We start from the raw sequence: 24,494 nt of genomic DNA on the forward strand, positions 1-24,494 counted from the left end.
AAAAAAAAAAAAAAAAAAAAAAAAAAAAAAAAAAAAAAAAAAAAAAAAACAAAAACGAAGCAGCCAATTGCGATGCACCGCCGAGAGAAGTAGGGTTTGGTTTTGCGTCTTCTTCCCGGGACAGTCGGGCGGCACGGGGAGCCGGCGCCTTGGGTAGCTGGGCTGGGGCCCGGCAACGTGTAAACGGGACAGGGATCATGGCGACATGTTGGGAAAGATGCAGTTCGAAAGGATGGGCAGGATGACAGAGAGGCGGCGTATCGTCACTCCGAGGTGACTCACCGGCTCAGACCCCTTAACAACTGACCTATGTATGTATGTATGTTAGGCTGCATAGAGGGCTCGCAATTCCGAGGTGAATGAATAGTAATCAAGAAATAAAAAAACCAAGGTTGGAAGGATTCGCGGCACATCATAGTCTAGATAGATAGTTGATTGAAGATTTGAAAAAGAACAAGAACGAAGCGAAGCGGCACACGGTGGCGCTGACAAGTGGTGAACTGTGATGGGCCGCAAGGCAATTATTAATGCGTGGGTGGCTGCTGATTCTGGGGCTTGTTGGAGAGGAAACGGGCTCGTTATCTTACAGTCGGTACTACTAGCGGGATGATGTGAAGATGGCTTGCGGGTTTAGGAGGTAACATGAGGACGGTAGAGAGGGACAGAATGAGAGAGAGAGAGAGAGAGAGAGAGAATGGGTTCGGATTTATGTGAGGTTTTGCGTGAGGTGTAAGTGAAGTTTTTTTTACGAGGCTACTGTGCTTAGGGGACTTGTTAAGTTCAACGGCTTGTGGATTTTATGAGGCGGAGCAAATGATGATCATGAAGCTGATGATGATGATGATGAAGAGGAGGAAAAGGACAGACGGAAGCGAGTGCGAGTTGGTTTGAGTGAGAAAGAGAAAGCGAGGGTAAGAAGTCAAAATGAGCTGAACCCGAGGGATTGGCAACGAGCATTTTCCAAATGGGGCAAATGAACCGTTATTCAAACGACGGCTATGTATCTCATTGTTTCTGCTTCGTATGAAGATCGCGGAGAAGGAAACAGAGTTTGGCCGGATGCAAAGCTGGCGAGGCTTCAAAATCTGACACAATGATTTACCTTTCGTGGGGTTGGACTAATTACGCTGCAATGCCTTGACGAGAAGAGAGAGGAGGGGATTACGAGATGGAAAGGGGAAAGAAACAGCGAGACACGGAAAGATGCATCAACAATTTGTCATGAAGGATTCGATCATTTTTCCTCTTGTTTCGTCTTTTCACGGGCTTCTAATAACTGTTAGAGTGAAACAGATCGTCTTGGTTATCAATACAATACAATACAATACAACCAGGGCGGATGCAACAGTGACCAGGGTCTGCAGATTCGATAGTAGATGTGCAGCAAGATTCCAGCGGTTCTAGACCAGCGGCAACGTCATCCTGCATGATAAAAAGAGGTGAATCTGCAAACGTCCAGTCGCCTTACTCCGAAATCTCTAGGTTGTGTAACTGAGCATGCCGACTATTGCCCCCATTTGGCAAAAAGAAGGGCTGCTCTAAACCAGAATGCGTATCAGTATAGGGCCTTTATTGTGAAGGATCTGGTTGGTAAGCGGTTGACGGTTCCTTTTCCTTCTTCTTTTCATGGACCATTATTCCGATTACTAGTGATGCTCCAAGTCCGGCACTTGTCGAGCTAAAGCTTCCAAGATAGTACAGTAGTAGTAGCCTTGCCCCGTCCATCTAAGACACATGCCAACCAACCAATCAACAGGTACACGCCATGCATGCCAAAGGATTCGCACAACAAGATGCCATCTCTACCTTAATAATGCTACACAAAAGGGTCCGAATCAAGAACCACATCGGGCTTAACAAGCAAGATCCGTCGCATCAAAAAAATCGCCGAATCTGCACGGCTCGCAAACCGCACATCAACTCATCGTCAACTCCACAGCCTCACGCACCGGGCACTACGACTACCAGATACAGTAGTACATACCTCCGGCGTCCGATCAAATGCCGGGCTTTACTAAGCTTAACCCCCAAAACTCCGTGTGCCGAAGGGGGGGGTGTATATCTTGTAATAGCTAAACTACCTACCTTACATACCACTAGTACCAAGTATCTGGCTATCAAAAACTCCTCCCTTCTCGGAGGATAGCTATATGGCTTTCTTCGGTGGACGCGGCGTCTACACTAAAGGGGGCACAGACACGGATGGCTGTTAGCCATGATGTTATGATGCGTGCATTGCTTTGTAAAGAAAAACATGGAAAAAATACGCCCACATTCCACGCCTTCCTCGGGGTTATGCGGTGCTTGTGCTTACGCCGCCCAGCTTTTCGGCTCCTACTGGACTCGCGTCCGAAGGTGAAGTTGAACTCGTATCTAGTAAGTTGGCAAGTGTGCTATGTACATGTATGTGTTGCATTGACAAGGGGGGAGTGCAGTCCCGCCTCGTTGGTCCTAGGGCTGATGGAGCAAAAACGCAAAAGGCCAAAGGGAATAAGGTAGGTCTACGATTACCCGTGGGACCCAAATAGATGGAGAATGGCTGTACGAATCTATCCGAATCTTTAACCTAGTCCGGGGGGGGGAGAGGTTTTTGGATTACACAGCAAGAGAAAGCTTTGAGTTGGCTAGTGTCAGGAGCTGGAGGGAGTGAGAGCTTGGCTTGCTGTGAGATATAAGAACGAGGCTTTGTGGCCGTTTGGGTTCCCGGGGAGGCTGGCAAGGAAAGGGTAGAACAAGACATTCCAGAAACTTTGGGCTTTCTTGTTCCTCGTGAGGAGATAGCCTATTCGACCCCCAGGTTGCTTTACTTACACGAGTCTCTTGGTATACAGCAACACAGCATAAGGTATACAGCATCGACTTATACGCCATCATACAAGCTTTGCTTCAGTCTCGCCAGCTCTGATAACCATAACGATCACAATAACGGTTACAAGACCGTCCTTTATACATATATAGAGAGGACATACTCCATCAACACACATATCGTCCTGAGCAAAACCAAAAGCACACTCCTCCCCCCCCTAACCATGGCGGACATCATCCGCGACGCCCCCATCGGGCAAGTCATCCGCTGGGTCACCAAGAACAAGTACTTCAAGTACCCGGAAGAGCGAGCCGACTTCCAGCTCCCGGAGCCCTGGATCCAGCTCCTCAACGGCGAGTCCGTCACCGACTCCCACAGCCACAACGGCTCCGGCTCCGACGCCTCCACGGCCGCCGCCGAGGACAAGGAAGAAACCGGCGGCGTCCTGCGCGCCCCATCCGACGGCAGCAGCACCCGCCGGGCCTCATCCCCGCCTCCATCTCGTGCCCCCAAAGATGAAGAAGAGTTCCCAGCAGAAGACTCGGGCCGGGGCCAACCAAGGGGCCGGGCGCACTCGCAGGACCACGAGCACCACCACCACGAGCACCTCGTCTCGCACGAGCACGCCCAGCGCTCGGAGCTGGGCGACATGACGGCCCGCCGGCTGGAGGAGGACGAGGAGCACAGCCTGGAGAAGTCGCAGTCGCTGCCCATCGTCCCGCAGACGACAAAGGACGGCGCCATCCTCGTCGACTGGTACTACACCGACGACCCGGACAACCCCTACAACTGGACGCGCAACAAGCGCCTCGCCGTCAACGTCATCATCTGCCTCTACACCTTTGTCGTCTACACCACCTCGGCCATCTACACCACCTCCGAGGGCGGCATCGAGAACCGCTTCCACGTCAGCGAGCTCAAGGCCACGCTCGGCCTGTCCATCTACGTCCTCGGCTACGGCATGGGGCCGCTCATCTTCTCGCCCCTGAGCGAGATTCCCATCATTGGCCGGAACCCCGTGTACATCGTCACCATGTTCCTCTTCGTCATCATCTCCATCCCGACGGCGTTTGCGCCCAATTACCCCGGCTTGATGGTGCTGCGGTTCCTGCAGGGCTTCTTTGGGTCGCCGTGTCTGGCGTCGGGAGGTGCTTCGCTGGGAGACATGTATACCCTGATGGCGCTGCCGTATGCCATGATGTCCTGGGTCGCCGCCGCATACTGTGGACGTAAGACTTCCCCCTTCCCTGCCCCCCTATTCTCGCATTTACAGATAGTATGCTGACTCTCATCCTCAACAGCCGCCCTCGGCCCTCTCCTCAGCGGCTTCGCCGTCCCCGCCGAGTCCTGGCGCTGGTCCCTCTTCGAGTCCCTCTGGGCCTCGGCCCCCGTCTTCGTCGCCATGTTCCTCTTCCTCCCCGAGACGAGCAGCGCCAACATCCTGCTCCGCCGCGCCCGCCGCCTGCGCAGGCTCACCGGCAGCGCGCGCTTCATGTCCCAGAGCGAGATTGACCAGCGCAACATCCACCCCAAGGACATCTTCCTCGATGCGCTCATCAAGCCGATGGAGATTACCATGAAGGACCCGGCCGTGCTGTTTGTGCAGGTGTATACCGCCATCATCTACGGCATCTACTATTCATGTACGTTCCCTCTTCACCCCTATTATCAACTTTGATCTCTTGTAGTAGAAGCAAAACAACCTCTAACACACACACCCACCCAACAGTCTTCGAAGTCTTCCCCCTCGTCTACCCCGTCTTCTACGGCATGAACCTCGGCGAAGTCGGCCTCGTCTTCCTCTGCATCCTCGTCTCCTGCATCATCGGCATCGTCATCTACACCGCCTACATCTACTTCTACATGAACCCGCGCATCGAAAAGTTCGGCTGGCCGGTCCAGGAAGACCGCCTCATCCCCGCCCTGCCCGCCTCCGTCGGCCCGACCATCGGCCTCTTCCTCTTCGCCTGGACCGCCCGCGCCAGCATCCACTGGATCGTGCCCACCATCGGCATCACCATCTACGGCGCCACCGTCTTCATCGTCATGCAGGCCATCTTCGTCTACATCCCGCTGAGCTACCCGCGCTACGCGGCGAGCCTGTTCGCCGCCAACGACTTCTTCAGGAGCGCGCTCGCGTGCGGGAGCGTGCTCTTTGCGCATCCGCTGTTCCACAACCTCGGCGTCGGGCGCGGCGTGAGCTTGCTGGGCGGGTTGAGCGTCATTGGCATCATTGGCATTTGGTTGCTGTACTTTTATGGTGCTAGGCTGAGGAAGTTGAGTAAGTTTGCGGATCATGGGGAGCCGGTGGAGGAGCCTGTTGCGGAGGAGAAGACTGGGTGAGTTGAGAGAAGGAGGAGGGTTTTTTGTTTTTCAACAATGGGTTTTGGGATGGGGAGGATAGGGGGGGGGGAGGTGATGGGGGGCAAGGGATTCATGAATACCCACGGCTTTTGGTTGGTTTTGAGTCTGCGTTTATATTGGGATGGGGGGAGGAGGGGAAACTTCATTCATCATCTGAATGGCTTCAACAAGTCATGTTAATTCATAGCTAGACTTTCATGAGTACTATAGTAATGTCACGACAAAGCGACTTCTCTCCACTGCAAATAAGAAAGAAACCAGAGAGGTGCAGGCGTCATCATAGAGCTATATGCCATTGGCTTCGCATTTCGCAACGGCTATCGTTCCTACCTATTGTGATCCTTAATGACCTCGGCCCTCCATAGACCTGACATGAACGTACATACATACAAATAGGTATTGAACTCGACGTCCCTTTCACACCACACAAAAAGAAAAAGAGGGCAAACGGGGGCAAACGGGCAAGCAAAGTGCTTGAACCCCCCCCCCCCCAACCTTGAAGACCGACAACTCATACAACCTCTCAACAGAGCGATAAGAGTCAGGTCATGCCAGCGAGAAGAAAAAACAGAGCGAAAGATGGAAAAAGAACTTGTTCTTCGAGACAAAGTCACCCGTTGCGCCGTCAACCAAATGGGGGGGAAAAGAGAAACCCCTCAGGCATACAATCCCTGCTTCTCCTTTCTGCTTCCACCCAAAGAAGAACAGAGGCTGAAGAAAGATGTGCGAGAAAGTGCTCCCCTCTAGCAAGGTGAGAGAGAAGAAGGCAAAAGAGAGATATGCAGCCGCCGTTTCCACGCTATGAATCACCTGGCATGTTCCAGCTGTAGTTTGATCCGTGCCCACCATTCGACGCAAAGGCGCCTCCAGACTGGCTATTGAAGCCATACCACGCCTGATGCTGGCTCGCTTGCTGCGTGTGCTGCTGAGTATGCTGCTGCTGGGTGTGCTGCTGCTGCTGTTGAGTGTGCTGTTGCTGGTGCTGAATCTGCGATGGATATGCCGAATAGCCGCGGTCCTGCTTCATCGATTTCTGACCCGGTCGCATGTTAAAGGTCTGTCGGGAGCTGCGTCCCAAGTCCGAGCTGTTGTTGCCATAGTCTTGAGCTTGTGCAGGTCCCCTCGATCCCACATGCGATGTCTGGTTGGCGTGCGAGATGTTCCGAGACTGGGGGTTCGAATAGGAGCCGTATGACTGCGAGCCCGTCCGATCTGCAGACGACATCGTCGCCGAGGACATGTTGGCGGCCGTCGTCGTTGTCGAGGTCGAGTGAGAGTTGTGGTTATAGCTGGTATACGAAGTAGTGCCAGTCGTGTCTCTCTGGTACGAGTACGGCTCATACGTGATTCTATCGCTCGAGGAGGTATCCGGTGCTCTGGAGCTGGAATACCGATCGTAGCTGTTGTACGACCCCGAGCCAGCCATGCCGCTCGGCGCCTGCAGCCCTGATCCGTGGGTGCTCTGCTGCTGTTGCTGTTGCTGCTGTTGTTGTTGTTGCGGCGGTTGATGCTGATCCCCCATGTTTGGGCTCTGGTAGGCATTCGCGGGCGACGTCTTGTGAACCATGCCTTGTTTCGGGTGCTTGGCCGTCCGGGAGCGCGGTCTGTCATTCATCGGCGATGCCGTCTTGGTGCGCTGCACTGATGCTCCGGCCACAGTCTGTTGCTGTGCATGATCCAGTGTCTGGGGAATTGCAGAGGGACGCCAGGAATTGTTCCGGCTAGAGTCTGCCATCTGATAGGTTGGCTCACGGTGCGGTTGGTCCTGCATAGATGTCACGACTGCTGCTACAACCGCTGCCGCCTGCGTGACGGGATTGGCGCTGCCATTCCATTCTGAGGCTCCTGTGGAGGAGTGCAAGGAGCTGTGGCTTTCGTTTGGTAGAGCTGTCCTCACGTTACGCCCGGATCCCTTTGCCGCGGCCTTGGCTGGCTTTTTTCTCGGTTCCTGAGCTACTGGCTGCGTCAACGTCTGCTCCTGCATTTCTGGCGTTGAGATGTTGGGATAAAACGTGCGTCCCGTGGGCAAGATGAGATTCGATAGCGGAACGCTGGTGGTCTGGTGTGGAGGCTGCGAGGCGTCCGCCTCGGATACTCCCATGGTCGTGGTGTGGAAAAAGCTCGGCGGAGCACTGCCATGTTCCCAGTCGGCCACAGAGTCATCGGCCAGATCAGGGTAGCCCTCTGCATCCTCCTGCAGCTGCTGGTCTACCAGCTGCGGCTCGTCCTGTTCTTCTACCCCCGTTTCGTCTTCTTCGTTTTCCTCTTGCTCATCCTCTGTCGTGATGATGGCGTTGGATTTTTGCTTCTTTGGCTTAGGGGCTGCATATTCGCATATTAAGCCTGCCTCACGGCAACCGCTACATAGTGGCAATTCTCTCGGACACTGAACATCACCCGTTAGCATCAGCACGGTTTCCGAAAGCAGATGAGACCACAAATGTTGCTGCTTACCTTGACTCTGCGCTGTTTACACTGAGCACAGGCAGTTCTTGACTTGCTCGGCCCCTTGCGTCTCGACTTCTTGGCGGTTGAATCGGCATTCTCCTCTTCTTCGACATCGTTATTCGCAGCCTGATTCTTCTTTCGGCTCTTCTTCGTGGAAGTCTGTAGCACCAGCTCATTCGTAGTGACGGGGCCAGACGAGCTCCCTTGTATGTTGCTCTGAGTCGCAGGGGTAGAGGACGCGTTCGAGGCCGACGGCGGAGCAGACCCTTCCTTGTTCCCAGGATGTACAATGCGGAGACGCTCTGCGCCATACTTAACGAGCATGTTAAGCGACTCCTTTTGCAGCTCTGGGGACTGGTTCGCAAAGATGTTGAACTGCTCTGGAGAGAGCGAATCTGGGTCGACGCCCGCACCCTGAAGCATGAGCATGGCAACGTTTCGTCGTCGCTCCGCCTCCTCGGGCGAGACATTGATAATGAGCAGCCCTGCAGCCGAATTCGGGGCAGCCGCTTGACCAGCTTGACCATCTGGACCATTCTGCTGCTGGCCAGTAGCGCTACCATCCCCTCCCGGCTGAGTGCCGTCAACGCCCCGAGACTGAGACTGCTCTCCCGCAGCCCCGACGTCGTCCGTCTTTCGCTTCCATTTCCTCGGCTTGCTGGCACCCTCGCCTCCCGGTGTCTGGTCGGCAGCATCCTTCTTCTTCTTCCTCGACGAGCCTGGCTGCTTTGGCGTCTTGGGCGCTTTTGGCTGCTTGGGCTGCTTCTCTGGGTTGGGGAGGGGACGCCGTGGGGGCGGGGGCTTGAAGAGGGTCGCGAGCTCAGAGACTGTGCGATGGAGTGGGATGTGGTCATAGTCTATGGAAATGGTCCTAGTATTTCGAGAAAAGGAAATGACGAGTGACCCCCGACAGTGAAACGCAGGCCGACCTGCATGCCATGTTAGCAGCGCAATCAAAAAAGAACAGCCCTCCCCCAGGACTGTTGCGTGATGGGGGAGATGCTCACTTGCGAGCAGAGGGTCAATCTCCCTCTGTGAGTAGTCGGCAACCAGCGGCTTGGCCTGGCTCTTGTGCTGTCGTTGCCAATGCTGCATCGAGCCCTTGCACACATACGAAAAGACCCAGTCCCGAGTCGCCCGCGACATCTCGCGCACCGCCCACTCGCTCCCGTCGACCTGCCCGACGCCCGCCACGAGCTGGTTGGCAATGGACCGCTGCAGCACTGGATCGTCGGCCGGCTGGTTCATCAGCGCCTCGCTCACGACCACCACGCGGCCCGCCTGCCCCCCGTCCGCGGTCCCGAAGGCGCCCGTCGAAGGCGCTCCCCCCAACGACGGATCCAGGTTGCTGCTCAGCCCCTCCAGCCCCCGGCCGCCGTCCCCCTCCGCCGCAGTCCCAATCGTGAGCTCGACCGACGCCGCGAGCTCCAGCCGTGTCGCAACTCGCTCCGCCCGGGTCTCGCTGACCTTGCCGTCAAAGGCATTCCGCAGCCGCGACTGCAGCTCCTCGACGGAGCCGCACAGTTGGCTGTCGAGCCTGGCCGGTTCCTCGTCGCGGAAGTTGAAGCTGGAGAGGAAATCCATGGACCGTCTGCCCCAGGCCGTGGGCGATTGCGCGCTGCGGAGGCTCTGCAGGTACGTGGCCGGGTCGAGCAGCTGCTGCTGAGGCGAGAGCGACAGCCGGCAATTCGATGGCGGCGAGGGCGGGTTTGGATATGTGCACGTATCCTCAAAGTCGGGGTATGCTGGCGTTGGCAACCATGGCGGATTTGGTGGTGATGCCGGATTGCGATCCTGGAAGAAAGTGACGGGGGTGCCCCAAGCCGGAGGGGGCGTGCGCCCAGCGCTATCACGCGTCAGGTACATGTACACGCCCTCGCCTCGCGTTTTCGCTGGCACAGCCGCCATGCTGGTACATGGATTTGTTTCCGCTTCATGACGCATTTCGCCTACTACATCACTGCTCGTGATATTTGATGTTTTGAAATGCTGCAAATAGTATCTTCGTCGGGCAATAGTCACATTGAACAGGGCCACAGTAAGGTAGTGAATTCTTGTAGGAGACCAATCAATCACCCAGCCATCCATCCCTATGCGCAGACAGGAACAAAGAGCGTCCATGTCGTCATGTAAGTGAGTATGCGGTGAGAACTTCGATACAAGCATCATTCAGTCATCAATTTTGATTCCATGTAGTATACAATCAGAATAGCAGACAAAAGCCCCATTCTCGCCTGTGGCTAGTACAAGAAGCATAAATCACACAGTACGCTCATACAATATTCAGAATTCATCTCCTCAGCTGTTCTCCTCAACCCATTGCTCTATCCGTTCCAACAAGTCAGCCTTCTTACCACTTGTGCTGAGCCCCCTGGCGCCGGCAACGTCCTTGAGCTGTACCACTGTCATCTTCGAGATGCTCCCGTTCTCAATGGCATCCCTGAGTTGCGCCATGCTGAAAGTCGACCCGCTGGGCTTCTCTGCGGCTGCCTTTCTCTGCTTTGCGGGGCGCTCTGGGGCATCATCTTCAATCTCTCGTTTCAAGGACCTGGATCGAGTGGCCCTTTCCGCCTCATCTCTCAACGTCTCGGACCATTCCTCCAGATAACCTCCGGCCCGCTTGCTTATTGCTTTGCTTTTAGGCTCCGTCAAGTCTTCGGGCTCCTCCGGCATCTCCTCTTCCAAGGCGAGGGTCTGAAGGATCTTATAGTGCCATTGAAGAGCCGGGTTCGGGTACTTGAGTGGGTTATATACGCCCTTGGGAAGATTGAGCTGTTGAACAATCACCCTCATTTTGGTCTTGAGATCCTCTGAGCAGTCTAGCTTTCGTTCGACGCTGATGTCTCGCAGGTCGTCGGCGGTGGGGAGAGGATACAGCCACAGGCCAGCTGGCAGGTATGGCGTTCCGGCATCGTCCTCAGATTGCTCTCTTGATGGGATCAGAGCGGCAAACATGGGCTGTGCGTTGGATCGAAGCACGCACCAAGCGAGGCCAATCTTGTCGTCCTTCAGGAGCTTCTGCCAAAGGGCTGAAAACACGCGGGTCGATCCGATGTAGTCCTCTTCGCTTGGAAAGATAAAGGTCGACTTCTTGACGCTTGCCCAGACAGGAATATTGCTGCGCTTCTTGAAACCGATGATCCGGATCGTGGGCGCCCCAAAATCCCGGAGCTTCTTCTGCTCCTCGGGCGTAAAGTATACATATTCGCCACCAAACTTGTAGGCCTTCTTGATCTCTTGTTTCTCGACCGTTCTGGCCGAATCCTCTGCGACTCTTGTCGTTTCGCCTGTCGCAATCTGAGCTTTTTCTCCGTCAAGCCAGATGTAGCACGTCCTCGCCGGCGTTTGCCGATGCACAATGTTGTAGCCCTTGACGGTTATCCGGAGTCCAGGCGCAATTTCGAATGGCAGATGAAATAATGCCCGCTTCGGCGTCTGCTTAGAATTAATGTTTGAAATGAGTGAGTTGAGGAGAGACAATCCATCGCCCGATTTAGAGGTCCGCACTTCGGTGCGATTGGCCTCGGCATTCGGGTCGCGATAGACAATGTCCTTGTTTCGTCGTTAGCCCATGTCATGGCAGAGGAGGTGATGATAAAGTGAAGAGACGAGGCCTACATCATAGAATTTGGTGAGATCAAACTTGGAGTCACCTGTGGTGATTGGGAACAAGTCAATCGTAATGCCCAAATCGTACAGGTCCTTTGCTCGAACAGCAGCAGCAGACCTCGCCGCCTTGTCCGACGCGTGCGGGTCATCATTGTCCGTGACAATGAATAGCCGGCGGCTACCAAAGTTGGCTGCCTTTGTGGTGAATATCTGGTTGGCGCAAAACAGCACGTTTGACATGGAAACTGTATCAGTGGTGGCTGGCTTCAGCACTTCGTCTTCGTCTTCATCCTCAGTCAGCGCCTTCAACGCTTTGACGTCCTCAGCAGCCGGAATGTCCAGGTCCATAAAGAGGTAGCAGTTCGGGTATCCAAGCCCACTACGGCCATTGTCTTCCCGAAACTTGGTCTTCTCTGTGCCAAAGAGGAGGATTCCCATCATGTCCTTGGGATTGGAGATGATGCGCTGCTCCATCAGATGGCGGGCGCATTTCAGCGCAGCTTGAACGGGGCTGTCCCGATCAGCTTTTCTAGAGCCGGAGACTGGCGGAGGCTCAAGCATCGACGGACTGACTTCAATGGCCAGGATAATTGCATCTTTCTGCGCCTTGAGGCCCTGGATGGGAGAATGAGTGTCAGATGGCGCTTGTCAGCCCAGATGCGCCTCGCGGCGACTTACAGCCTCATCGAGCTCCTGCTCTGCTTCATCATCCTCGTCGTGTTCATCCCTCCTCCAATCCTTTTGTGTATCCGCCATTGTTCCCTGACGTTGTGTAAAATCCGACTTGTTTATTCCCCCTTCGAGATGATAAAAAAGTGACAAACCCAGCGTTCATTCACTGCAATAAGAGAGAATCAATGCCAGGCAACCGCTCAGCTCAGCATCGCAAGTGGATGCGCCGCCAAGCTCCCGCAAACGCGACGAGCCTAGGCAGAATGCGACAGGGATCCGCGAAGTCACGTGAAGCTCATCACGATTGCGGACAGTCTTATTGGCCGGCGCCCGTTCAGGGTCCGATAGCGAGGTACCTGCTGCCGAGCATGCGCCGAGTGAGCAACCGACCCAGCCAGGGAGTACTGTCCTATCTCTCCGTCACCTCCCGCTTTGCTCGATTGCCACTCTCGGAGCTTGTCTCTGTGATCTCGGCGCATCGGTGTCTGACAGCCTCGACGGGTAATTGTTTGCCTCTGGTTTCCCGCAATGCCCGGTCTTTTCTCTCTCTAATCCTCTCATCCTCCCGCACCCGGCATCTCACCATGGCGTTACGGCTCACCACACAGCAATTCTCCAAGGGATTGTCAAGAAGCGCAGCATCGCCTGTTGCGCTGTCGCAGCTTGCCAGCCATGCCAGACACCTGGCGACGCCCGTCCATCCTGTGACGCAAGATGCGACTGGCTCCAAGGGTCCAACCGCCATGGTCTTCCTTAACATGGGCGGGCCCTCGACGCTCCCTGAGGTTGGAGACTTTTTGAGTCGACTCTTTGTATGTTGAACATTATTGCCTTGCCCGATATGCATTGTGCTAGTTACAAGGTGGGCTGACCATGAAAGGCCGACGGTGACCTGATTCCCTTGGGCAGACTCCAGTCCTATCTCGGGCCATTGATCTCCGCTCGACGAACACCAAAGATCCAGAAGCAGTACGGCGCCATTGGAGGCGGCTCTCCGATTCGAAAATGGTCGGAATACCAGAGCGAGGAGATGTGCAAGATCCTAGACAAGATCAGTCCCGAAACGGCGCCGCACAAGCCATACGTCGCCTTTCGCTACGCCAACCCATTGACCGAGGAGATGTACCACAAGCTGTTGGCAGACGGCTTCGGAAACGGCAAGGGAGGCAGAGCAGTCGCATTCACCCAATACCCGCAGTACTCCTGTTCCACAACGGGCAGCAGTCTAAACGAGCTGTGGAAGTGGCGGCATAGGCTGGAGGGCAAGACGGCGTCGGAATCTGGCAACGGCACCATCACTTGGAGTGTCATTGATCGATGGCCCACGCATCCCGGCCTCGTGGAGGCTTTTGCTCAGAACATTGAGGCAAAGTTGGCCGAGTATCCGGAGGAACGAAGACGCAATGCCATTCTGCTCTTTTCAGCGCACAGCTTGCCCATGGACGTGGTCAACAGAGGTACGGTATCCAATTGCTTCTTGATGCGTGGACATTGCAAGCTAACCACCAAATAGGCGATCCGTATCCCGGCGAAGTTGCCGCCACCGTTCAAGCCGTGATGGAGCGACTCAAGTTCTCCAACCCTTACAGGTTATGCTGGCAGTCGCAGGTCGGCCCAAAGGCTTGGCTGGGGCCGCAGACGTCCGACACGGTGGAGAACTACATCGAGAAGGGTCAAAAGGACCTCGTTCTCATCCCAATTGCCTTCACATCAGATCACATCGAAACGCTGTACGAACTCGACATTGAAGTTATCGGCGAGAGCGGCCACGCAGATACTGTCAAGCGGGTGGACAGCTTAAACGGCAGCCCGGTGTTCATCCAGGCACTCGCCGACCTCGCAAAGTCACATCTCGGCTCTGGCCAGGCGTGTTCGCTGCAGATGGGTCTCCGGTGCCCCGCGTGCAAGAGCGAGAGGTGTGCTGAATCAAAGAAATTCTTTGCCAGCCAACAAGCTGCGCTATCATCGGCTTAGTTTGAGACCATGGTTACGGAACGGGAAAATGGGCATGCATTGGGACTCTGGGAGAGCGTGGCACCTGTAGTATATTTCGCCAGCCTACCTTACTTTCTGGCACCATATAGGTAATTCAGTTCGTATATATAGACCGCAAAACACTCCTCCGAAACAGCTTCATTACGTGTAAATAGAGCGGAGTGGCAAGAATTCCAGGCGGCATACGAAGGAGACTTGTATAGACTAATCATTCGACACTCACCAGTTACATAACCACGAGTACGCATGGCAAGCCCCGTCCAGGCCTCGTTATCACGGTGAGGATCACTCGGAGCAGATCTGGAGAAGCCGGGGAGAGGAACAGTCAGGTTCGGCTATCGTCATGCTTCAGTTGTGGACACCCTGACCCAGACCCACTGGCGAAAGGTTCCATACATGCATTCAGAGCACGACTTACGGAGCATGATGCGGGTGCCGTATTAAATTGGTGCCATGTGAGAGCATCAGTCTGGTTTCTACCGGTGCGAATTGGTGATTATTTTGTGATGGGGAGGCTGGTAGTTGTACCAGGGCGGCCTGCAGCGGACGGGGTGAAGCAACAGGCGAAACTAGCCCATCATGTTCCGGCGGTTGGTCTGGCTGACGTCTGGCTGCAGATACGACGGGCGACGCTGGCCAGTCATGGCGGGCCGCGGTCATGTCTAGAATGCTCCGGTGATGTTTGTGAAATGGGGAGGTCAGAGGGTTCATCCACTTGTCATCACCTTTGCTCGATACCGCACTGCTCGTGAGATGATGATACTGTGAAGTGCCTTGGCGGGAAAAGGCATGAGACCGAGGCAGAGGTACTACTTGCAGAGAGGCAGAGAAGAAGTCGTCGAGGCTCCCTTGGCTCCTCTCCAACCCACAAATGCCCAGAATCTTCTCTTGTTCATCGACATGTGGGGGGAATGACATTGTTTGTCGTGTGGGGCATTTCCCAGACAGCTCTAATTTTGCGTGTCGATCATGTGTGTGTGTCTCACCACCAGAGAACGGGAGTCGAGGGTCGAGGGAACTCGACTGTCAGTGGCTGGTGATGTTCGTATTGGATGGATATCGTACGCGTGTATTGCTGCAGGTGTCATGTACTGCCCTGTCGGCTATATGTATGCTTATCTGTATGTATACATACCTATGAACCAGGTGTGAACCTGCTCAATGGCTTGGATGGAGTTTGTCACCGCGGTTGATGCCATCTGTTTGCGTGTCTGTGGTTCAAGCAGCTGTGAAGCAAATCTGGAGCTTGGTGGTTGAGTGGGCTCGCGTTAGCCACATACAGACGTCTACAGGAACCTTGAATAGCCATGAACTGTAGAGTTTCAAAACAATGTTTGACAATCCCCAGCCTTTATCCTGGAATTGCCATCCTCCAGCTGACGAGATGAATTACCCTACAATTCTAAAATGGGCAATGTCCTGCCCCCTTCGTCTTATTAGGCACCGTGTCGGATATTAGCCTCGACAAGGATGCAGACAGCGACCGGCCTTGCCAGCGCGCCGTTTTGATTGTTTCACAGCAGCTGCATTGCTTTATCTGAGTACTATCCAAGTCACGCCGGCAGCGACGCTTCGGGAACGCTGTCTCTGTTCTCCATTACCTGCTCCGGCGCGAACGCCGTGAAATGCCTACACCAAGCAGGGAGACTTGAGGTTTGTCTCAGCCTGCACAAGCCTTCGGGATGAATTGTCCCCTGCTTTTCGGAGCGTCAAGCCGCTGGCCAAAGAATTCTTCCGGTGTTTGTACAACCGCAGCTGTCGATACCCGTTGCGGCGTGTCGTGTCGTGTCGTGTCGTTTCGTGTCGACTCGAGTCCCAGGAGCGATGCAAACAGAGCAATCTCACCTTTCGCGGCAAATGAAGATGAGCTCCTCGCCAGCCTATTAATAGAGCCCATCAGTTTGGGCACGAAGCCGACACGCACGAGTGCTCGTACAGGTACCGCTGGTACAAGTACTGCGTAGATGCTCAACAGCGCGGTGATACGAACAATGAACACAGGAGTAGCGAGAGTGCAGGGCAATCTAAAGAGAAACTGCCTGGAGCTCCTGAAATTAAGTCATGTCCATCGACTGCTACTACCAAGACGGCGTGTAGCGGTACTTGTACTCGTGCCATGCCATGCCATGCCTGTCGTGTCCGGTCGGGTCGTCTCAGCGAGATACCCCAAGCCGTCCGTCATGCGACCCTTGAGATTTGACTCGACATTCCGAGACGACGCAAATTTGCCCGCCCGGTACCGCACCTGAATCCGCCTCCAGCCCGATCCGCAATCAATCTGCAGTCTCTTTCTTCACCAAGAGCTCAATTGGTCCAAGGTCCTACTGTGCTTTCGAGGTCTACCTACCTTGATTCACTACGAGCTCCTCAGCACCGCGTCTGCTCCAGAAAAGTACCCGGTACCTGGGCCAAGCCCGATGCGGTACAGCGCCACAGCGCGGGTGTGCTGTGGCTCGTAGGAAACCAACGGCTGCGGCCAATCAGCGGCGGCCAACGGCGAAGGCAGGCCCTGTCGTGAAGCTCCTCTGCTAATTGACCAGCGCAGCAGGCCAATCGGACCCCTGACTGCGCTAGTCCCGCTGCGGTCTAGCCCGCTCATGCACCCCCTTTTGCCAGATTGACCACGCCAGATTGAAGCGAGGAACCAGCTGCTAGCGGTCGAGTGCCAATGTCCTCCACTGAAAGGTGCCTGGAGCAGCGCTGTACGATGGCCCGACGCAGTGGCAGCGCGCAGTACGAGTGACAGCCGCGGTCAGTGACGGCCGCAGCGGCCCCTCAGGTACCGGGTACTGCCCGCGGTGGAGCATCGCCCCCTGGAACGGTCGCTGCCAGCAGCTGCTGCACCACGCTGGCCAGAGCCAGAGAAGCCCAGCACAAATTCCTCCCCGTCATCACCCCCGAAATTACCTTCCTCCTGCTCGTCCTCAACTGGCCTCATTTGCACTTCACTTCACTTCTTCACTTCCTCCGTCATTGCTACTTCCTCTCCGGCTGGTTGAGCGTCTTTGACATTTACCCTTCTCTTCATCGCGGTCGTTTCTGCCTCTTGATCCCGTTTCTTCGAACCCATTGACACGCGTCGTTATCTGCTAGGGTCGCAGCGCATTTTCTCCTTTGGTAGGTCGTCTCCCGCTGTTCTGCCTGTCCGAGTCGAGTCGAGATCCCGCCGCACGATGCCTTCAGGGCGTTTGCCGGAGCAGGAAGCCCGGAGGAGCGTCCCTCTGCCTGCTGCCAGCTGCGTCCGCCTGCTTCCACCTGCTGCGCGCGCCAGCTGCCATGTGCCCTGAGAGCCACACGAAGCTGCTCTCTCGACTCGTGGCTCCTGGCCGTTTGGCGGCGCCCTCTTCTCCTCTCCTGCTCGCTCTCCTCTCCGAGACGACCATCACAGCTAACCAATCGCGCAGAATCTCCAGCCTTCTTACCATTCTTTATTAACCTTCCTTCGGCCGCTCCTTATACATCGATATGGGTAAGATAATTCTCTCTTCTGAAGCTCTGCATGGCGCTGCGTGGTCCGTCTCCGCGACGCGAGGAGGGGGCAGGAGGCATTCTGGGCGTGCCACGAGGCACTTCACCACGGCAGCGGGCCTGAGCAACACAAAACACGAGCGCCTCTTGTCCTCTCTTCTTCATCCCACGCACAACCAGTCCTTCGCGTGTTCCCTCCCGTAATCACATCCGTTGCTCGCCATCTACTGTTTCTTGGGTCGCTTTTTTTTGGGCAAAACAACATTTCCGTTGCTTCAAGTACAAATTCCTTATATCCGACTTTGGCAACCCGTCATGACGTTCGATCTGGTCCACCACGTCAGGGCGCGGGCTCGCAGCCTCCAGCTCGACAAGACAGCCATGACGCCCGCAATGGTTGCCCTGGAGCAGGTTGCAGCCCAAGCCCAAGCGACGAAGCGGCTGAGCAGCTTGCCAGACGGGCAAACTCCCACTGTCCATTTCTCGGTGCCTGCCTCTGTTACTGCCGCCATTCGCCGCTATCGCAGCATGCTGGAGGTTGAAGAGCCGCCCAGACTTGGACCCTGGAGCCCCATGTCTTTCGAAGAGCTGTACTCGGGTCCAATAAAATCGGCCGTGGTGTCGGACGGGGACATTCGGAGCTCTGACCGGTCGACGAGATCATGTTCTTGGAACACCAACCCGCCAAACACGGTTGAGAGCCAAGCAACTGAGTTCTCCAGTCAGAAGCCAGCGCCTAGCCCTCCTGCCTCGTTGCCATGCCCTGTTTTTACATCTTTCAGCATTGGAGATCCAGCAGCTAACGTTTGGTCTGAATAGCTTCCAACGGTGCCGATTCACCACAGGGCGTTGCCTCGCCAGCTCCCGGTATGTTCTGACGCGGTTACCTACTGCTGGTCGTAATTCTAACATGCTCGCAGCAGGCGCGGCTGCTTCTGACAACAAGAACATCGTTCGACGAAAGCTGACCGGCTATGTTGGATTCGCCAACCTCCCCAACCAGTGGCACCGTAAGAGTGTGCGAAAGGGCTTCAACTTCAACGTGATGGTTGTTGGCGAGTCTGGTCTGGGCAAGTCGACCCTGGTCAACACTCTCTTCAACACCTCCCTGTACCCTCCCAAGGAGCGCAAGGCGCCCAGCCTGGACATCATCCCCAAGACTGTCACCATCCAGTCCATCAGCGCCGATATCGAGGAGGCCGGCGTTCGTCTGCGTCTGACCGTTGTTGACACCCCCGGCTTTGGCGACTTCGTTAACAACGATGAGTCTTGGCGACCCATTGTCGACAACATTGAGCAGCGTTTCGACGCCTACCTGGATGCCGAGAACAAGGTCAACCGAATGAACATTGTTGACAACCGAATTCACGCCTGTGTCTTCTTCATCCAGCCCACCGGCCACTCCCTCAAGCCTCTCGACATTGAGGTTATGCGCCGTCTCCACACCAAGGTCAACTTGATCCCTGTCATTGCCAAGTCCGACACCCTGACGGACGAGGAGATTGTCAGCTTCAAGGCACGAGTAAGTGAAGATGGTCCCCTCTACACGTCTGTGTGGTGAATGGCGTTGCTGACTCGACCTCCAGATCTTGGCCGACATCAAGTACCACGGCATCCAGATTTTCGAGGGTCCCCGATATGAGCTCGACGACGAGGAGACGATTGCCGAGAACAACGAGATCATGTCCAAGGTCCCCTTCGCCGTTGTTGGCGCCACGAACGAGATCAAGACTGCCGACGGCCGCAAGGTCCGCGGACGTGAGTACCCCTGGGGTATCATCGAGGTCGACAACGAGGAGCACTGCGACTTTGTCAAGCTCCGCCAGATGCTCATCCGCACGCACATGGAGGAGCTCAAGGAGCACACCAACAACAACCTGTACGAGAACTACAGAACCGACAAGCTGCTGGCCATGGGTGTTTCGCAAGATCCTAGTGTCTTCAAGGAGGTCAACCCTGCCGTCAAGCAGGAGGAGGAGCGCGCCCTGCACGAGCAGAAGCTCGCCAAGATGGAGGCCGAGATGAAGATGGTCTTCCAGCAGAAGGTGGCGGAGAAGGAGAGCAAGCTCAAGCAGTCAGAGGAGGAGCTCTACGCACGCCACCGGGAGATGAAGGAGCAGCTCGACCGCCAGCGCCTGGAGCTCGAGGACAAGAAGCAGCGCATCGAGAGCGGGCGGCCGATAGAGAAGGAGGGCAAGCGAAAGGGATTCTCACTGCGATAAACGGACGGCCAGTGGTCCTCCGCCCGATTGCCCCCCTCCCCCGAGTTGCGAATCACCACCCGCACGATCCATATCAGAATATCCATGATGTCCATACAATATCTGCTCGACGCCTTTCCTTTTCCCCTTTTCGATTCTTTGTTTCTTTTTGTCGCCTCCTTCTCGTCACTTTATTTTAATCATAAACTCGTATAATCGCCGCCAAGAAAAGCTTTGTCTTCCGGAAGGGTGGGCAAGGAAAAGAACCTTGTTAATGATAACTGGTCATGCAGCATGGAGAAGTGCAGGACTATGAAGCATTTCAAATCTTGACTTGGTATGGTGGTCGCGGCCAAGTACAGCTGGGTAGCTCCTCTCGGTCTTTGGACCTTTACCTGTTGGCGTCCCATGAGTCTTGCAGGATCGGACAGGGCGGATGCTCTGGGGAGGAGAGGCCGCAAGCAGTGCTGGGTTGCCCCCCTGCCTTTGGCACAGTTGTTGGGAGGGTTGGGGCCGCCGTGCGAAAAGTCACTCATTATTCATTTCCTACGATCGTCACACTTACGCTTTCCTTTGAAATCTATGTCGGGCAAGATAAGGCCGAAAATACCCTGCGTCTCCGTCTTTTCCACTCGCCATGCCTTCGGATAGCCCCCCTGGTTGCCTGTCTGGATGGAGCAGCGGACTGCGGATTTGAATTTGACTGGAGCAAATGGATGGCTGGAGGAGGGTTGAATCAGCAACTGTTGTATTTTAGTCGTGTGCTTGACGTCTCAACACGCGATGGTATGTCTAGGCTTGTTTGTCGTAATTTCCTAGCTAGTTTTGATTTTGTGTCTGTATTTTCATTTTTACTAAAGATGCGTGCCCATGCGCTGTGAAGAGTAGGCATGCTTGATCGTTTCGTAATGTTAGGCATCGTGTGCGTATTGAGGAGTAGTTGTGTTCTTTGTACATCCAAGTGCGAATCGCTCATGTATAAGTATGTGGTTTGAAGTGACAAACAAAAGAGAAGAGTGTTTCCCAGAGTCCTTTGCGATCCCGCCATGACAATCTTCTTAGGTACTGAAAGTGACTAAATCAGTTAATCTCCGTACCACCTTACTCCCTCTCTTCGTTCGACATTTCTGTTTCGTCGTGTTTACAGTTTTTTTTTCTCTCTGAGTTTTGTTTCTTATATCATAACAATCTGCGTCATCGCCATATTAAACGCTCCTCGGCAGGACGGTCCTTGTCTGTTCTGGTCCATTTCAGGTTTCACCTCCTCTTGGCATTCCTCAACAGAAACGCACCGACAACACCGGCCGCGATGCCAATGCCGCTAATAATGGCGACGCCGAGCAGCCCCTCCTTGGCGACCTTGTCGTCGATGAGCTGGCGCAGGTCGGTGGCCTGGAGGTTGGCGGGCTCCTTGTCGAGGAGGAGGTCGTTGTAGCGGCGGGCCTCGCCGTAGTTGCCGAGCTTGTAGTTGCCGAGGGCGAGGTAGTAGAGGCACTCGCGGCGGCGCTCGGGGGAGACGCGGAAGATGTCGGAGAGGAGGCGGACGCCGAGCTGTTGGTCGTTGCGGTTGTTTGATTTGACAAGGCCCTTTTTTGCGTTTGCCATTTGCGTCAGCTGAAGTGTTGGATTTGATATTGAGTGTTTGAGGAGTGGAGGATGACTGGAGAAGGGGAGGGAGAGAGAGAGAGAGAGAGGGATGTGTACCCAAGCGTAGTTGAACTTGGTCTGGACGCCGACCATTTCGCCTTCCTTCTCGAATTGGGCGCGCAGGACGCTGAGCTCTGAGGGGTTCAGAGGCCTATATGGCGTTTTTAGCTTGGGTTGTGATTGAGTATGGTTGCGACGGGGGAGGGAGAAACGAACGTCTCTGCGTCGAGGGCGTCTGTTGTTTGGAAGAAGCAAAGGCAGTTAGCTGACTTGTCTCTTCCGACTTGGGTCTAGAGTTGTATTTGCGCTTTTCGGCATGGCAGAAGGAATGCCGTAGCTGCAGATTGCTAGAAGCAGGACAGGGAGAGGTCGACTTACAGGGAAGTTCTGTGACCATGCTGGGCGGTTTGGTTATGTTGTGGATGGAGGCGGCGCAAAAGGGAGTCGTCGGGTTTGTTTCGAGCTGAAGGATGGGGGGAGCCGAGGTAGAGGCGCAAGATGACGATGTCGGTCGTAGTTCGCTTTCGCTCGTGCCAAACCTCAGCAAGGTCGAAGATTCGAGTGAAGAGGAACAAATGTGCAAAGGAGCAAAGGTGTGCAAAAGTCAGCTAAAGGAGCAAAAGCGAAAAGAAGTATGATTTGCCGGAGGTCTCGTGAGATTTTGCGAATGCGGTTTGGCTTTGTTGTCAAAGGGAAATCAGAAGGTCATAAGTTGCCCTTCTTTTTCGCAAGGCAAAGGCAAGCTACCGTATTGTGGCTGGGTGTTCGAGGTGTGGCTGGGGATGACGTTGATCTTTGGGGGGAGGCGAGAGGTGTGGCTTTGATTGGGGCGGAAGGGGGGTTGTCCCGGGCGACGGAACTGGGGAGAAGGTTCGTATACTTTTTGGGTCAAGATTGATTTAGATCTGGAAGAGGATTCACCAAGACCCTGACGAGTTGAATCACGAACATTGGAGATCAATCTTTTTTTCTTTCTTGGAGAAACCTACACATAACAACCTGCTGATTGCACTGCAACGCCGCCACGATGCTTCTCGCCGAGGACCCAGCCACGGTACGTTTCGACGGAATCGGTTTCTTTTGCAGACAACATGCAAGCACATGCTGACTGACGCTGCCCCCCAGCTCATCCACCACACCATCAACAACTTCAACATCCAGCCCGACAAGCTCGCCGTCAGCCGCATCGCCGAGTCCCTGTCGACGCTCCAGCAGGCCCGCGAGCTGCACGTCCGCGACAGCGACGCCACGCTCAAGAGGCTCGCCCGGCAGCTCAACGCCATCAACGCGCAGCACGACGAGCTGGCCGCCTCGCACTCGTCCGCCGACCACGCGTCCACCATTGCGCGCCTCGACACGCACAAGTTCCGCGTCGCCAAGGCCGCCTCGGACGCGGAGATGGAGGCGGAGCGGCTGGCGCAGCAGGCGGCCGACCTCTCGGCGCGGCTGCAGGAGCTGGAGCTGCAGGGCGTGGACGGGTCCGAGGAGGGGCGGAGGAGGGATCCCGTGGATGACGAGGTGCTGTTGAGGCTGAAGGTGTATCGGAGCCTGGGGATTGAGATTGAGAGGGATGACAAGGATGGGGAGTGGGCGAGGGCGGTGGTGAGGAATGATCGCAAGGGGGATGTGCATGTGGTGAATCTGGATAAGAAGTTTTCGCGGTACTTTTACGCGAATTACTTTTGGCAGACGCTGTGAGGGGTGGTGGGATTTGGCATTTGATTGTTGGATTTTGAATTTGTTGTGTTTTGCTTTTGGGAAGATACCATTCGTCTTGGGGAGTTGGAAGGGCATTGTCTGGACACGGCGTTGAGGTCTTTTTATACGATCGAAGGTGGCTACGGTATTTGAAATCAATGAATATCACATATGAGATGGTCGTGTATGTATTAATCTCATCATGGCGAACAAAGAAGAGTTGGAGGCAGCAGTATCCTCACAGTCTGATGTACAACATGAAATGTACGCCATGCGCTCCCTTGTAAACGCCAAATTGCATAACCATCCATTCCGCGTGCCGAAAAGCATTCAAAAGCAAATCCATCGTCCAAGCAGACTGGGTACACAACAGCCATAGCTGCTGTGAAACCTCAGACCACATCTGGATCCCGGCCCATTTCACGGTCCATTTTTGATCATTTTTCTCGTGCCAGTCAGTCATCGTCCCATCAACACGCAGCTAGTTGGTGCTCCGCTTGATTGCCTTGGAAGACGTAATCATGGGGAAATAGCTGTCGGTCTGGCTGGAGCCGCCCATCAGACGCGGAGCCGAGGGCGCTCGCGCCTTGGAGCTATTCGGAGACGCCGGCGTCAGCCTCTGCTCGGGGCTCCTGGCGCGGCCCTTCATCATGAGGAAGCCGGTGTCCGCCGCTGCTGCGGCCGCCGGGCCCCCGGACAGGCTGCGGCGGTGATTGCGGTCGTGCAGCTCGAGGCGGGAGTTGATGGTGGTCCAGGCATCGTCGTCATCGTCGTCGTCGTCGCCGCCGCCCAGACGCCAGCCGCCGACGCCTTCAAAGTCGCGCTCGGCGCCGACGCTGGGGATGAGGCCGAGCCCGATGTCGCTGGCGGGGGTGGCGGAGCCGGCGGAGTAGACGGAGGAGCTGAGGCGGCGGCGGCGGCTGTTGTGCTGCCGCTTGAGCAGCGTGGACGAGGCGGAGGGGCTGACGCTGTTGGTGCGGCTGTGGACGGAGGAGGAGGACGAGGGCGAGGAGGACGAGGGCCGGCGCGGGTGGTGGAACTTGGCGGCGCTGCTCTCGGTCAGGTGGGAGAGGGACTGGGAGACGAGGGAGAGGGCGATGTCGAGGTAGACGACGAAAACGCGCAGGATGAGGATGGAGAAGGCGAAGGTGGTGGTGATGCCGGCGAAGACGGCGAGCGGGATGGTGGTGACGAGGAGGAAGGGCACGACGAAGGCGTAGAGGGGGTTGAGGAGGGCCATGGGGTGCAGGAGGATGGACGTGAGGCGGGCGAGGAGTTGGCGGATCATGACATGGCGGGTTTGACGTGGTGAAGCTGAGGTTGTTGTATTGATGCTGATGTTGACGTCGATGCTGATGTTGATGTCGAAGTAAATAGGAATGTAGACGTGGACGGTGCTTTTAACACAGAACGCGACACGCCAGGGACAGAGAATTGCTGATGAGTGACAACAAAGACACAAGCAAAGAAAGACGGGATGGAGATAAGAGAAGAAGAAGAAGAGAAGACAAGAAGAAATAGAAAGGGAACTGAAACGAGATGTATGCAGCACAGTTGTAGCACAGAAAATCCGGGGACATGGCGTT

General features: G+C 55.3%; 8 protein-coding genes across 8 annotated transcripts; 4 read left to right on the plus strand and 4 right to left on the minus strand.

The window, feature by feature from the left end:
• Positions 1-3,016: 3,016 nt before the first annotated feature.
• Positions 3,017-5,149, plus strand: BBK36DRAFT_1181084 (MFS general substrate transporter; the record flags this gene model as incomplete). The annotated part of the gene is made up of 4 exons (XM_024896235.1): positions 3,017-3,248; positions 3,447-4,035; positions 4,108-4,449; positions 4,536-5,149. Exons 1-4 carry the CDS (start codon positions 3,030-3,032, stop codon positions 5,147-5,149), a joined length of 1,764 nt encoding a protein of 587 aa, XP_024747290.1. The 5' UTR covers positions 3,017-3,029.
• Positions 5,150-5,969: 820 nt separating this feature from the next.
• Positions 5,970-9,526, minus strand: BBK36DRAFT_1161917 (hypothetical protein; the record flags this gene model as incomplete). Its single annotated transcript, XM_024894408.1, has 3 exons — positions 5,970-7,556; positions 7,625-8,547; positions 8,626-9,526. The coding sequence occupies 3 exons, from the start codon at positions 9,524-9,526 to the stop codon at positions 5,970-5,972; spliced, it is 3,411 nt and encodes a 1,136-aa protein (XP_024747291.1).
• A 383-nt stretch (positions 9,527-9,909) lies between these two features.
• BBK36DRAFT_1136254 (Ku DNA-binding complex, Ku70 subunit) lies at positions 9,910-11,983 on the minus strand (the record flags this gene model as incomplete). The annotated part of the gene is made up of 3 exons (XM_024892925.1): positions 9,910-11,170; positions 11,237-11,842; positions 11,906-11,983. The coding sequence occupies 3 exons, from the start codon at positions 11,981-11,983 to the stop codon at positions 9,917-9,919; spliced, it is 1,938 nt and encodes a 645-aa protein (XP_024747292.1). The 3' UTR covers positions 9,910-9,916.
• Positions 11,984-12,483: 500 nt separating this feature from the next.
• BBK36DRAFT_1125858 (ferrochelatase-domain-containing protein) lies at positions 12,484-13,873 on the plus strand (the record flags this gene model as incomplete). The annotated part of the gene is made up of 3 exons (XM_024891322.1): positions 12,484-12,711; positions 12,780-13,356; positions 13,413-13,873. 3 exons carry the CDS (start codon positions 12,484-12,486, stop codon positions 13,871-13,873), a joined length of 1,266 nt encoding a protein of 421 aa, XP_024747293.1.
• A 3,804-nt stretch (positions 13,874-17,677) lies between these two features.
• BBK36DRAFT_1181109 (septin) lies at positions 17,678-19,728 on the plus strand (the record flags this gene model as incomplete). The annotated part of the gene is made up of 3 exons (XM_024896236.1): positions 17,678-18,083; positions 18,283-18,884; positions 18,949-19,728. The coding sequence occupies 3 exons, from the start codon at positions 17,678-17,680 to the stop codon at positions 19,582-19,584; spliced, it is 1,644 nt and encodes a 547-aa protein (XP_024747294.1). The 3' UTR covers positions 19,585-19,728.
• A 1,092-nt stretch (positions 19,729-20,820) lies between these two features.
• On the minus strand, positions 20,821-21,607 carry BBK36DRAFT_7217 (mitochondrial fission 1 protein; the record flags this gene model as incomplete). Its single annotated transcript, XM_024898539.1, has 4 exons — positions 20,821-21,150; positions 21,268-21,361; positions 21,427-21,445; positions 21,589-21,607. The coding sequence occupies 4 exons, from the start codon at positions 21,605-21,607 to the stop codon at positions 20,821-20,823; spliced, it is 462 nt and encodes a 153-aa protein (XP_024747295.1).
• A 630-nt stretch (positions 21,608-22,237) lies between these two features.
• Positions 22,238-22,912, plus strand: BBK36DRAFT_144715 (Spc24-domain-containing protein; the record flags this gene model as incomplete). The annotated part of the gene is made up of 2 exons (XM_024897515.1): positions 22,238-22,264; positions 22,336-22,912. 2 exons carry the CDS (start codon positions 22,238-22,240, stop codon positions 22,906-22,908), a joined length of 600 nt encoding a protein of 199 aa, XP_024747296.1. The 3' UTR covers positions 22,909-22,912.
• A 477-nt stretch (positions 22,913-23,389) lies between these two features.
• On the minus strand, positions 23,390-24,196 carry BBK36DRAFT_1181122 (hypothetical protein; the record flags this gene model as incomplete). Its single annotated transcript, XM_024896237.1, has 1 exon — positions 23,390-24,196. The coding sequence occupies one exon, from the start codon at positions 24,194-24,196 to the stop codon at positions 23,390-23,392; it is 807 nt and encodes a 268-aa protein (XP_024747297.1).
• Between the last annotated feature and the right edge of the window lie 298 nt (positions 24,197-24,494).

This window comes from Trichoderma citrinoviride (assembly GCF_003025115.1).
Source record: "Trichoderma citrinoviride strain TUCIM 6016 unplaced genomic scaffold BBK36scaffold_12, whole genome shotgun sequence".
Classification (NCBI taxonomy): domain Eukaryota; kingdom Fungi; phylum Ascomycota; class Sordariomycetes; order Hypocreales; family Hypocreaceae; genus Trichoderma; species Trichoderma citrinoviride.